Genomic DNA, 14,801 nt, shown 5'->3' with positions numbered 1-14,801 from the left:
CTCTTATGCACAGAGTAGGACAAAAGTTTGGTTTTTAGACAAGATCTGTAGCTTAATAATTGAGGGAATGATTGAAAGAGTATTTATTGTGCGTGTAGAATGTACCAGGTACAGAAAGTACTTTTCTCGTCTACTGTGTAGCAAGGGGCCTTCTTACTGCCCACACCCACAGTCCGCTATATTTCTTGCAGCAGCAGATTCCCTGGCATTGGGGAATTTCTGCAGGATTCAATAGAAAAAAAAATTGTCTCAAATTGAATTACTTTTGCTGCAATCAAAATTTTTTCTGCTGTCTTCAGAAACAGCCTTACCTGTGTCCAGAGGCTGTCTTGTAGTGTCTGTCTGCTGGTCAACGTTACTAATTCAACTAACTGCAGCAATTACGTGAAGAATCGCTAATAGTGAGAGAAGCCATAATGCTATTCCCGAACAGACTGCATTCCACAGTGTTCATTAATTATGCCAGCCTATAGATTCACGACCACCAAATCATACACTTGAGACTGCACACCATATGTATTGAAACCCTCTCCAAGCTGCAGTGTAGTTCTTCTGTGCTGGCTTGCTCCCTTGTATTGCTACCATTTGCAATAGCCCTTCTCCTGCCCTTCTGATTCTCAAAATTGAAATTAAAGTCAGGATAGAGTCAGGCTGCACAATGTGATCTACAGGGATAGGATAGCCTTCAGCCTCCTCAGGCCACCTTGGGACACTTAGCTTTACATAGACCCACACAGGTTGTCTGGACCCAGAGCCATTCAAAGCTACACAGCAGTTAACATTCTCTACCCTACAGCATACCCTCTTTAGAGGAGAGAGACAGCAATGTTGATGGAGGCAGGACACAGTGATAAGTCTTTGATGCTTTTGCTCATTGGTTTCCTTATCTCTCTCTCTCTCCTCTCTCTTCCCCCTACCTCATTATGTTTTCTTTGACATGTGCAGCCAACGTCAGATGACCTTGTTTCATCTGCTGAATGTTCAAGCGATGACGAAGACTTCGTTGAATGTGAGCCGAGTACAGGTAGGTTAGGTCAGTCTTGTTTTGCTTGCTTTATTTTTTCATTTGCAAAAAACAATACATACGTATATGTGAATATACATGTGTTTTATATATATATATATTATAGTGTGTTAATGTGTGTATTTCCTGTATCTATATATGTATATAAATACATATATAAATATCAATCGAAAGCATCAAATCCCATGGAAGGAGCCATAAGATCCCAGGGAAATTTAAAGTCACTTCCTTGACTAGCTAAAGAAAAGTCCATAAGACATAACTTGGAGCAATCAGACACCCAGATTAACCGCCAAAGCAGCAAGTGTATAGCAGCCAGTGGCAGCTACGAAATTGACAGGGGGTGGGACACGAAGACTTCTATATTGGATTGACGTCAAAAAAACATAAAGCCAAAGTGGGGCCATAAAGATCATGTAAACCTCATGAACTGTTCTGACTCTAAGTGGCAAACGAAACAAAAACCAAAATCAAACAACCAAAAATAATTTTTTTCCATGGGATTTCAACAGCAGTTAGCATGGTATTATATTTATACTAATTTTGTTCATTGTGTGTTTAGAGAATTTGTGCAGCAATATAACATAGTAAACACAAAATTAGGACAGAACCATGCCATGTCAACGGCTGAGATGCTTCGAAATGTATCTACTGTGCTGAAGTTGAGAGTACTTTGGCAATTAGAAGCTTCAGTGTGTTCCCCATTTGCACCCAGATACATTTTGATGTTTTATGGTCTTTCTTTATAGTGAGCTATATATGATATAATGTCCAGCAGGCAACTGCAGTCCCTGATGATTTCCTATCAACTTTCCCAAGTCGTCTGTTTTGAGACTTGCTATAAGTTAAATATTTATATATATGTATATATATATATATATATAAAATAGAGAACAGATATCATCGAATTTCTGTGTATGTTTAATAGAGTTAAAAGCTGGAGTTGGGTTAGGATCTTATTTCTGTAAAGGCTAAGAGAAATAAATAGAATTTTCTAGTTGATTCTTTGGGTTGCTTTAATTTTTTTTCCTTTTCTTTAAAAATAAAGGAGAGCCGTTAAACATTTCCTTTGTTAATTCTAGAGAAATTTAAGATTCATTAAAAAAATGAGTATAACAAAAGTGAAAATCTTCCATTTGTTACCCTAAAATTATTTACAATTTTCCGATTTTGTGGAAGCCTGACTGCTTGGTATCTTGCAAATGGCTTTGGATCCAGGAAGTTCTGTGGGTTCCTGTTCTTAGCATTACATAGGGACATGTCAATAATTTGCAGGGCCTTTCCATTCTGGAGTGTGATCTGTTCCTTTGGACGCTCAGCTGTGTGGGAGGAAAGTAACTTTGACCTGGCTGGTCAGATTTTTTTTCAGATTATTGGGTCATAATCTCAGTGTTCTAAGTGAGGTTTGAACTCTAAAGGGAAGATATGTCTAATCTATACCAGAACGTGGGCAACAAATTTTTGTTAATTAAATAATTGATTTATTCATTCATTTAATAAATATTTCTGAGCCCTCAGGCAGGATACAGTGTATCTCTAGATTTGAATCCTTCCTTTTCTAATAGTTTGCACAAATGAGCTGTTGGAAAATAGAATATGGAACTTTACTATCTAACTTACCTCTCCAACAGAATTCAGTTCAACAAATATTTTTTGAGGGTCAGTTGTGTATGTTAGGTATGTGCTACATATTAAGGATTCAGATATGAATAGGGCATGATCTCCAAGATGCAGGTTAAATTCACTGATTTTGTGGTCAATAATTTAAGATACCTAGATTTCAATTTGGATTCTCTGTGTATCCTTTCTCTGGTTTTCTTGCTTTCATAGCAGTGATATCTGTATATATGTAACAATGTTTATCAAATCTCTGGATATTAAGTCTTATAAAAATCTAGGCTTGATCATTCTCAATTATCACCACTGTCTTCCCCTACTACCTCCCCCTCCTACACACCGTCATCTCCATAGCAACCTCCATAAGAAGACAGAGGGCTTTTCTAGATCTCTGATTCACAAGGTCTATGGCTCCCCAGGTTGTGGGTATGTTACCATTTGGTATTGAACATAAACAGGCCCAAACTTGAAAAGCCCCAGACCGAGTCCATTTGCTTTTCAGTGACTGCACAGGTGCTTCATCTGATTCAAAAGCAGAGGACAGAAATTCAATGCCAGCATCTCTTGAGTGATATAATTACATGGGGCCGGTGGGGGAATAACAACAGTTTTTAAAACAATCTGTTGTGTTCTGCAAGGGAACATGGGAGGGAATATATAAATAAAGCAAGTGACAGGATGCCCACTCCGAAGGAGCCAACACGTAGCTCCAAGAGGCTGATATTGATCCCCTCTGCCTGGGATTATTTAACTCATCACATTTGAAGAATGAGCATTTCTTCTTTCTAAATTTACTCCATAAAGTATTCCTGATAAGTGATTCAGATGCACAGGGAAATATGTCGGAGGCATATTTAATGTAGGAAGGAAATAGATATACCTATTGATGCAGAGGTTTTGCCCAGGGAACCTGATTAGTACTGATGAAGATTACATGCTTAGAGCTGTCAAGTCCTTTTTTGCCTTGTATGAGAAATATCTCTATAGCCTTAAGATTTTCCAGAAATATTACAGATTAAAAATCAGAACCATCAACTCACTTGTTTCTGGGGTTAAGTTTCACACTGCCTAAAGAGAGGTCTTCCGTGGCCCATGCAGCAGTGGACAATGGTGACATTTACATAACTTTGACATAAACTGTTAATCCTGAGATTCTATGTGAATATTGAGATTAAAATTCTAAGTTTAAACATTCTAATTCACTACCTCAGTTTCTAAAATTTTACTCTTTTCCGGGCCTGACGTTTGCTGGAAATACACTAAATTCGGCTAATCTTGTTCTGTCTTACTTGCAATTACCTTATCTTCTCTTACTGTTACCAAATTTATGATTTTCTAGGCTGTCTCAGTAGTAAGGTATTTAACTTCTACAGGTTCTTTCCTGATTAATTTAGGTCCACTAGAAGCTCTTGCTTTTCATAAATTTGTATAAACTTTTCATAACTTTAGTATATGTTATATTCAACAACTTTTGTGTTCATGTGGGCATCAAATTTTAAATGAAATGATATTTCTTTGGGTTTCAAAGCTGCTGGTTTTGAGTCAGATGTAAGCAAATGACTTTTATACTCACAACCCACTTTGGCATTTAGGGATCACCCTGGTTTGGTGTAGCTTAGTTGTGTAGCTTAGTTCTTTAAGGACAACCTAAATTTTTTTAGAGTGTGGTTGATGATAGTTTAGAAACCTTTTACATCCAATGGATTTCAAGTTTTCTCTGTATATTTTTGCTGGAACATATGTAAATGAGATTTTTTAAAAAATCCTAAATCATGAGAGCAAGGCACAGAGTGAAAGCTCAATTAGTATTTGTTGACTGAATTTGTATGACTCTCAAAATACCTCATAATCTTAAATTAAAATCGGAGATTTTTCATACCTCTCAGTTCATCTCCCTTTAAACAGCTAAATAAAACCTGGTGAATTATTTTAAAATATATGATTTCATACAAGTAAGTATCACCCTAACAAAATCCATGTTTCTTTAGCAAAAATAATTCTCTACCTTACCCTGTCCCTTCTTTTGCTGGGAACTAGATCGTTTTGTAGTGAGTTGCATTTTCTGGACATTTGCTTTGAGAACTCAGAATTGAAATTGTGAACTATAAAGTCATAATGAATCCATCTGTATCAAATAAATATATTCAGAAGAATATTTGAATAACTGTTCACGTACATAAAGTTGAGGGTCAGGATTTTAACTTCCCTAATTTGTAAACATTGATTGTGTCCCCTACCAAAGAAGGAGGTGTCTATTTGGTATTTTAGACTTATGTCTTGGCATATAAACCCTTTTCTTCCCAACTACACTTCTATTGATGTTAAATTGTGCAGTAAATGCATATTTCATTGTCCTTCTTACCTCTTTGTAATCAACAACAACAAATAGACAAGCTGGAGAGGATTCAAATAACCACTAGGAAATGAGATTCTCTCATGAGATTGTGGGAGCCAAATAAAAATTAAGGTCTTTAGTAAGTTTACCTTCATGATCTAAAATGTGGGAATGGATTCTGAAATACAGATAAAGCGTTTAAATTCACTTTTCATTCCTTCTCTCTCCCTCCCCCCAACTCCTATGCCCAGGGTCTCCATCTTTCGGAAAAAAAAAAACATCAAAACTAATGTATTGTCAGATTCGCTTCTGTATATTGAAAAATTATCAATTGTCTGAATTTTATGTGGTCTATGGTCTTAAGATTCTAAAAATCGTGGGGGCAGGGTTCACAGAGCAGAGGAGAAAAGTGAAAAAAAATGCCTTTTGCACCTGAGAAATGGGCATGGCAGTAATTAACAACTATATTGATTCATCCAGCCATTATCTAGGGATACATTTTTCTGGGTGTCAATTAGCCGGGGGTTTTTGCCTCCACTTTTGTTAAGTGTCCTTGATCAAATCTCAAGGGACAGCACTTGCACCAGAGGGCAGACAGTAAAAGGAAGTAAAGATGAAACACATCCATCTGTCAATAGGACTGTGCTAAACAATTTATAATGGTTGGACTGAGGGAGATGTTTAAACTGATGGCAGTAATCTGAGATTGCAAAATAATTACTATTCCCAGAGCGGTTCTCAGATGTATTTTTACTTCTCAAATCTACAGTCCTCACATTTGCATTTGGTGTTATTGCTACTTTGTTCCTCACACTAACATAATACCCGACCCGTTAGGGTGAAACTTCAATTTGGCAAAACACCAAGAGCTTATCCCTGTTTATGTTCTCCAGGTAGAACTGGGTTCTTAGTCTTTATCAGTTTGAGATGCCTCAGTCAAGTATTTATAATATGAAAATCTGGCACTGAATTGTTAAAAGCCCAGCAAATCCTTAGAGTTTTTATTTGCTGGAACATTGCGGAGGACGCAGCTGAAGTGTTAAGACAATAATAATTTTCTAATAAAGGATAAGAAGAAAGAGAGCTTTATTTTTCAGAATCCATAGATGAAAAATAATAAGTGTGCTGATTATCGACCTTAAATATGATGTTGGTAATCTTAAGAGTTTATAGAAATGCATTTTGTCATTTGTGTCTCCAGCAAACTTGAAGTTAGCAACTTGTATATTTTCATTACAAATAAATAGATTTTTATTTAATTTTAGAAAGATTTTTCCATATGGAAACTCACGATTGGTAAATAGAATCATGTTTAAATAATCATCAGTCAAGTAACTGTTCAGTGTATAGTTTAATAGTAAATGCCTAAATGAAATGCCATAGGAATGTCTGAGTCACAGTGTCCAGAATTCACCTTGAATGTTCGGGTCCACCTAAAAACACTTTGAATAAAGGTATAATAGAAGTAATCTGAGAAATGTTTTAGCTTCGGAAAGAAGGATGTAAGTAGATGTAAATTTCATTAATTTAATTAATCATTATTGGCTGTGGACATGAGTAATTTTTACATTTGAGCTCTAATACACGTTCAGTGTACACAAAGCAAACAGTTATTCACATATTTAGGTCTAGGCTAAATCCTACCAAGTGTTGAATTTCCTTCATTGATTTATAAATTAATAGAGTACATTCATGGGTTATAATGTTCCTAATTTAATGGTATAGTTTCTCTCTTCATTCATTAATCCACTCAGTGATAAGTTACTTCACTTTTTTATAACCCACCTCCACCCCAGCCCAAGCTAATTTTTAAGTGACTGGAGCAAATATGTGGCCTTTAAATCCCTAATGATAAAATGCTTTGAAAAATTAGAATAAGGATAGAAATATAAGTATAGGAAAATCAGCTAATTGGCTATTAGGCCATTGATAGTGCAGGCATGGTGTGCATAAAATGTGCGTTGATCATTATCATAGATTTTATAACCAGAACAACGACTCTAATACCAAAAGTGGTAAAAATGAAAAAAATTCTATTCATCTCCATTACCCAAGATTTTTTGGTGATGTTGCGAAGGAGAGGGAATCAATAAGATCAGTGTGTAACTATATACACTTCCAGTTGAAAGTTTAATAAATCACTTATTTATGCAACAGTTTTTAGTGACTACTATCTATAAACACTGGAGTAGGTTCTAGGAAATTAAAAACAAGATGAGACTCCTTCTAGGAGTTCATAGTCCATTAGGGAAGACAGATACAAAAATAAGGGGAATAAAAGGAAAGGAGGGATAAGAAGGGAAGAAACAATGTAGACAATGAATGGAAATGCCTAGAATATTATCAGAACTCAACTGGAAGGAGAGGTCTCTAATTCAGCAATTAGCATACCCCATCCAAGGACAGGCATGAGAAACCACAGACGATGCCGCCCAGTGGCAGAATCAATTAACCCCAGGGAGCATTCTTCTATATCTTAGTTTGGGGGCACAGAATTTCTGATTCGTTATGGTTGAAAAATTAGTACTGCACATATACAGTATGGCCTAGGGCCAGGGCTTCTTAGGTAATAGGTTAATAAGGATGGGCGTGTTGAAGGGAGAATTTCCAGCCAGACTTCCTGATTTCAAACGCTATGAGAACTTCCTGATTTCAAATGCCAGTGCAAGTAATTGTTAAGGAGTGAGCTTAATGAAATCATTAAGCAAGTCCCCGCACCTGAGAAAAATTAATAAATAAAGAGGGATTGGGTTTTAAAAGAGAGGCTTTTATGTGTTTTCTTTTATTCTTTTTGTTCTGTATTTTTTCTCCCATGAGCCCCAATATATATACTGTGTGTATATATATATATTTATGTATGTGTGTATACTAAATATATAGAGCCTATTGTTCCATATATATATAGACACAGTATAAATGATATTAGAATAATGTAAACAGAGATTAACAACAGCCCCTGCCATCAGCCATGTGTTTACACAGAAATTCATACCATCATTCTTACATCAGCCAACATAGACATGCATGATACCGTTTTAACTTGGTGGAAAAGCATGTTAACTTTTCTTTAGGTTTTGTTTTTTTCTTTATCATAATTATAATGATGATTCCATAACTCAATTATCCTTGGGAGGGGTAGAGAGAAAAAATTATACAGATATATCTATCCATATACACACATTCCTGTGTATATATATAAATAGATATATACTTTGTATATATTTGAAAAACGTTTTCTGTTGTTTTACCTCATCTTGTGCCGCATGAATTTTTGGTGGTTCAGTTTATTTTGTTTTGATTCGTATTTAGTGTTTTGGTCATTATGGCTATTTTTAACTCATTGCTATACTTTTTTGAGTCATTATTTTTTAAATACTAAGAGATATATAGATATACAAATCAACCAAGGCAACAAAATCTTTTCTTGCCATCCTAATCTCAAATTTCTCCCCCTTCAGCATATCCCTCCAGTATTTATGCTCAAAACAAAACAAACACCAACAAAATCCAAGAAAGTTGTGTACAAATGAATGAAGTACTTTGTTTTCCTCTTCTTCCTCCTATATATTTTTTATTTAAATTTTCTCCTTTCCCCTTTTTATTTTTCCTTATATCTGCACAGGCCACTTGTCTTTACTCTCCCCTTTATGACAATGCATTTCATTGAAAAAAAAGGACGAATGAGCCAGAAAAAAAATAATAGTAATAAAAGGAAAACATGCAGAAAGAACAGAGAAACACATCCCTCTCCACAAATTTCAGATGGCATAAAAAGAATTTTATTGCAGATATAGACTATTTGTTGTATCTTTTATTTCTGGACGAGCTCAGGATCATTGTGTGGCATGCAGTGAGAGTTTTCTAGCTAATCAACTAACCATGGCCTCCATCACCAGTGCATGGGCTATAATAACACCATCTCGTGTTTCATCCAAGTGATACATCCGGGCTAACCCAGCCAGTCCCGTGTATGCGTTGTGGGGATAACTTTCTTTTGTAGTTATAATTTCATGGGCTCTCATCTTGATTATTATTTCCACGGGATCACGGCAGCCCCAAGAGCTGCCCTCGCAGCATCTCTGTGTGGTTTTGTCCTTGTGCTTGCTTTCCTTGGTACAGCAGTCAAGCATGGGTTTCAGCTGGCACATCTGTCTTGCCATCTTGTCTCGGAGTCCACTGTCTTGGTGTCGTTCTGTGATTCTGTTCTCTGTTTGTAATCTGTGGTTTGAAATCCTCTCCCTTTATTTCTCACTCCCCTATCGTTTCTCTTTTGAACCTTACCCTTAGGGAACTTCACAAAGAAGCAAAACAAATTTTCAGTCGAATTGTAAGGCTGATAACTGGTTTGCATCTGGAGGTCATAAGTTGCACTTCTTACCTGGCTAAGGAGGCAAAACTTACTGTGGAAAATTACTAATGATAATAGCTAAACAGGCTCCCCAGCAACAATAAGAAACCCTTGTTGATTTCTTTGGCTTGATTAAATGGGCTTACCGCTAAAGGGATTTCATGTAAGAGCTAATTTCCAAGGAGTTTTCCCATAGATTATCAATCTTCTAGTTAGATGTTTTCTTCAGGAACAGATCAACAGAAAATTTTTTCAGAAGACATTAGTGAGGAGTGTCATCGTTTCTGCTGTATAGAGCAGTGTCTGTTCCTGAATTGGAGAGGAATCTGTGGAAATACGAATGTGTTTTATTATAAAATTTATTTGTTTATGTATTTTAACCTAAAATATAAATGGGTTTGGCAAGGGAAAGGAAAAAAAAAAAAAGCTTTTTAACTCACTGGTTCTACCTCATGCATATTTCAAGGTAAGATTATCTTTTGATCTTTCTGAGTCAAATGATACATATTTTATTTTTTAATTCATGGAAGCATTAGAGAGCCAACACTTTGACTTAGACCTAAATTCTTTTTTTTTTTCTCTTTTCAAAGAATAAGACATACACAATAACTTTAGTTCTGAGAATTGAGTCTGAATTTCTTGAGAGAAAGGTGGAAGACAGTGCCCAGTTAATTATTCAGATGCTGGATTATACTGTGATTACCCAGGAAATTGGCCGCATAACTTGGAGTGATTTGGTTTGTTTGATACTTATAGTATGAAAATGAATTTCTGTAACAAATTCAACCTCCTTATCCATAAAGGTTGAACAAGAGAGTATAAAATAGGTCTGAAATGAATTGATAGATTGATTTTTGAAATAGGAGCTTAAGATTAAAAAGTGCAAATGTTTAACCTGGGGAAGAGAAAGCGTTTCAAGGCAGATGGTTTTACGATGAGATGTTTCAGTCATGTCAGTGTAGCTCTTTGCTCTTCTTAAGGGTACAGGGGAAGAGCACAGGAAGAGGAAATTTGTGTCTATGGACTAAGAACTTTATAATGAAGGAAGGAAGGGAGAGAGTGAAGGAGAAAGAGAGAGAGGGCAGATAAGGGAGGAGGGAGGGAAAGCTGGAGGAGGGAGGGGGTATTCCTGATGAGTCAGGTATAGTAGCTTGCTGATAAATGATAAGAACGAGCACCCACATAGACACACATAGCCTTAATCTGTAGTGTGTGACAGTTTCTATAGTATAAAATATTCCCTCTGTGGCTGATTTGAAGCCACAGATATGACAATATTAAACTCCGAATTGGGAAGTAATGCTCATGAGCACACGATTATACACTTTTTTCACCATACAGATACCATGGATATCAATGGACTTGAGTTTTAAGCTTTTATTACCTTTGTTTTTAATAGATTGTATTCATATGTGTGTGTGTGTATATATATATGTGTGTGTGTGTGTGTATATATATATATATATATATATATGTATGTATATATATATATCTTTGATAATGGCTGTGTTTAACAACCAACTTGGAAAATTCCTGAAAATGTAGCAGTCAGCTATCATGAGCTGGCTCTGGCATGTCACTGGCCAAGGTGCTACACTGTGCCGGGTGCATTCAAACATGGTATTTTATTTAAAACTCATTTTCACTTATTATGATGTAGAAACTATTGTGGCCATCTTACAATTGAGAAAATCAGGACTCAGAAAGTTTGCTTTTCCAAGGTCACATGCCTGCACATAGTGGCAGAGGTAAGGTTCAAACCCAAATCTGTTTGAAAATAGGTTAACTCTTATTTCTACTGCAGTGTGCACAGAGGATTGGGCTTAAACACTTATCAGAGCACTGCATTTTAGAACTATGACATGCTCATTTGTGGAACTTTCACTAATTTTGTTTCCCCAAAATAGAGTCGCCAAAAATTCCTCCCTTAGTAACATGAAGATGAACAGGATATTTCTTAGGTTTCCAAATTTTGTTTCTCGAGCTTTGGAAAGACTATAATAGCTACATTTCTTAGCACATAATTATAATATTCAACATGATTCCATTACTCAGTTGTTATGTTTTTGTAACTTTTAAAACATAATGGACTTTATTTAGTTCATTTACTTGATGCACGTTAATTAACCAACTTCACAGTGAAATATGTCAGTGCCCTTTACTTCCACATTTTCCCATAAAACTAGTACATTAATACTTAAAACAGCATGAGAACCATTGTATTGCAGAAAATGACTGCAACTTAAAAAAATAATTTTACTGTTAGATACTTAATCATTGCTTTGTGAAAGAGTTTGAGAAATCTGGGAATTAAAAAGGAAAGTGCGGATCTTGCCCTTCTACTTTGACAAGATACAGTCTCTGACTGAGTTGCTGATGGTACAATATTTTACTTTGATTTAATGTCAGCTTTAGCTGCCCCTATGGTCCACTTTCAGTGACAGCACACATAATATTGAATAAAGCCCCTTGAAGTGATTCTAGGCCTTCATCTGTAAGTTTTCCACTGCAACATCTTTGTTCCTTCATTCAGTAAATATTCATTGAGCATTTACTATATGCAGGTATAGTTCTAAATACGTTACGTTGTTAACTCCCTTAATCCTCCTAACAATCCCCTGAGGGGCTTTATCATCATCTCCATTTTAAAGATGAGTAAACTGAGGCACAGAGGAGCCAAAAGATGGTCCCAAGGTCACACAACAAGGAAGTAGGAGAAATGGGATTTAAACCCAAGACAGTGGGGCCCTGAGCCCACACAGGAATCACCATGTTATACAGTCTCATTATATAGTATTCTCCATTGACCCATATATATAAATAGCTACCTGCCTCTTTGATAATAATGAAAGAAGGTTTGTGTAGTGAGTATATTAAATGATTGGGAAATACTTGTTAGATGGATTCATTACTGTGTATCTGAAAGGCTTTGAAAACCTTGGTTGATAGGGGTTATGACATTGTTTAGCTATGATTTATCCAAAAAGCTGTGATTTAAACAACTTACTGTGGCTTCCTGCAAGGTGGAATGGTTCCAGTATTCAGGATGAAAACCATCACTTACGTGAGGTTAGTCCCTCTTGATGTCACCTGTGTAATTGTGCACTGGGGACTTCTAGCTCACTGCTCATCAGCAGACCTGTTTAGAACATATGATCAGGTAACAGCCACCTTTAACTGATGTTAGGATTCTAAGAATAGAGGCTCGTAGTGAGAGCTCTGGTGAGATGCTGAATTTTCTTCATTTCTGAGATAATTCTGTTCTTTGCACACAGTGTTTTAGATGTTACAGCTAATAGGCAGCAACAAAAGAAGTGAATGTGTACCTGAGAGGATGCATTTCTTACCTTAGTCCCTTTTTGATATCTGTGTACTCTTGACATTTCTTAAATTCCTGCTCATGTGTTTATCTTCTCTTTCATTTTTCTCACTCCCTTGCATTATATGTCTCAAACTATAAAAAAGGAAAAATCAGAACAAAACCCCAAACCTTTTCTGGGCCCTTGAATTTTCTATGCAAGAAAAGAATCTTAAAGGGTTTATTAAGGAGTAAAATTCCCAATGAAATAGAAAGTACCTTTTTAAAGCTGGGCTTGCTTTTATTAGAATCTTTCCAAGGAAAGTATAGCTTGCTTAAGCATCTGAGGGTCTCATTACAAATTATATCCATCCTGACCAATCCGGAAGCCTAAACTGGGAAGTCTGTAGAGTTGAAAATGCTTGAGGACCCTCTGTTGTCGAATTCTTCTTTCATCTTAGCTTTGAAGCAGATGCCCCCGTTTTACTAAAAGATCATGGCAATATTATATTGCTAAGTATTCCGATTTTTCTGACTAATCACTCAGAGCAAAAGCCAATAAAGAGCCAGAGAGTAAACATTTTAGACTTTGGGAGTCGCACAATCCCTGTCATAGCTACTCAGTTCTGTTGTCGTAACACAAAGGCGGCCATAGACAATACATAAATGAATGATTATGGCTGTGATTCCATATAACTTGATTTTAAAAAGCAGGCATCGAGCTGGATTTCGGTCTACTGACTCCTGATCTAGAGAAATCTGATAGGTTAGGAATTTGTGGTCATTTTCTTTTTTTAAAAGATGAATCCTTCTTGCCCATTTTATAGTCAATCTTAATAAACATTTGTTGAGTTCCCCACTAAGCACGTGAGACCACATAGGATGTGGAAGGACATTGGAAGCTCATTTCTCACCATTGTTTTGAATATGCACATTATCTCATATATGAAACTTGATAAAAAGCAAACGTACAAAACCAGGGTCCCCTACCCACAGCATGTACACTGCCTTTTTTGTAAGCGCTTGATTTTTCACCCTTCCTTTTGCACGTCTGTCTTTTGTACTCTGTGCCTCCGCTGGGGTGTGGGCTGCATCCTCCCTGCTTTCAGACCTCTTCGGCAGTCGTTTCTTTGAACTCCAGCCCACATACTGTGTCACATCCCAGTAATTCTTCCCCAAACCTTGGCTGTGGGTTACTGAGCTGACAAATGTCTAAATGACTGAGATATGATATTTGCAACCTGCTGAGAACCTCCTCTTTTCCTGTACTTTTTGATTTGTAGCTTTATAAGTTTTGTGGGGAAAGTGAGAAAAACATTCTTGGTGACACAGGCAGTGAATGAGGAGAACAGAATTGAAGGGGCACAATATATAGGACTCCTTCCTGCACTGCAGGCAAAAGCATTTATTTATATCTTAGTCCTCTGAATGTCGGAGGCAAAGGATTATTCAGTAGGGTGCAGGATGCAGCATCCAATATCCTGAGGAGAAGAATGTGTTCTACCACCTGGCAACAGATTAGACAGGAGCAGGCTATGAAAATACAGGTACAAGGCCACATTTAGTGTTACTGCGGAAGTGGCGTCTGTTACTTTAGGATTTGACTCCATAAATTAATGCTTAGTCCCTTTAGCATCTTTAACATTAGAAATCTGCGGAAAAGAAATACAAAAGACTCGTATAAGAACAACATCAAGTAAACTATGAAACCAGATCCTAATGTATCCCAACCCCAGAGGGAGCATAACATTAACTTTTGGGAGCCAGAATGCTAAGTAATGACATTATGAGCTTTCTCCATTAGCAAGGCCCCTTGTTGTGGTATTGTGCCTGGCGTTGTGAGGTTCTGAGCTATGACTCAAAAAGAAAGCAAAAAAAGAAATGCAGAGATGATGCAGGAAAGGAAGAAAGACGGCGCCATTAGGATGGACTTTGGGGGCAGGAGGTACACGGGTTGACTTTTAAAACAACATAATTTAGAATTAGTGTTTTAAAAGCTTCTGAGATCAAAGGGATAATAGAAAACAAGAGTAAAACAAGGGTAAATTAAGCACTGTTGATGACCTGATAGGGACATAGCAAAATGCAGTAAAGTCTCCAACTTCTTTATGCTTGCAATAGCCTGGTATTTTCCTATGTGGTTGGTTGGTTTATTCCCTTGCTTATTTGCTTGTTTGTT

At 36.6% G+C, this 14,801-nt stretch overlaps 1 protein-coding gene across 4 annotated transcripts in view; it reads left to right on the top strand.

The window, feature by feature from the left end:
- Positions 1–14,801, top strand: part of NRXN3 (neurexin 3) — a 1,615,508-nt gene that overhangs the window by 1,563,519 nt on the left and 37,188 nt on the right. For all 4 annotated transcript variants that reach the window (XM_060004108.1, XM_060004110.1, XM_069540412.1 and 1 more), the window contains one exon: positions 946–1,024. In XM_060004108.1, the coding sequence (XP_059860091.1) occupies positions 946–1,024 (79 nt within the window). The remainder of the gene's footprint in view (positions 1–945; positions 1,025–14,801) is intronic.

This window comes from Delphinus delphis, chromosome 2, assembly GCF_949987515.2.
Source record: "Delphinus delphis chromosome 2, mDelDel1.2, whole genome shotgun sequence".
Taxonomy (NCBI): domain Eukaryota; kingdom Metazoa; phylum Chordata; class Mammalia; order Artiodactyla; family Delphinidae; genus Delphinus; species Delphinus delphis.
This window is presented reverse-complemented; position numbering and strand designations above follow the sequence as displayed.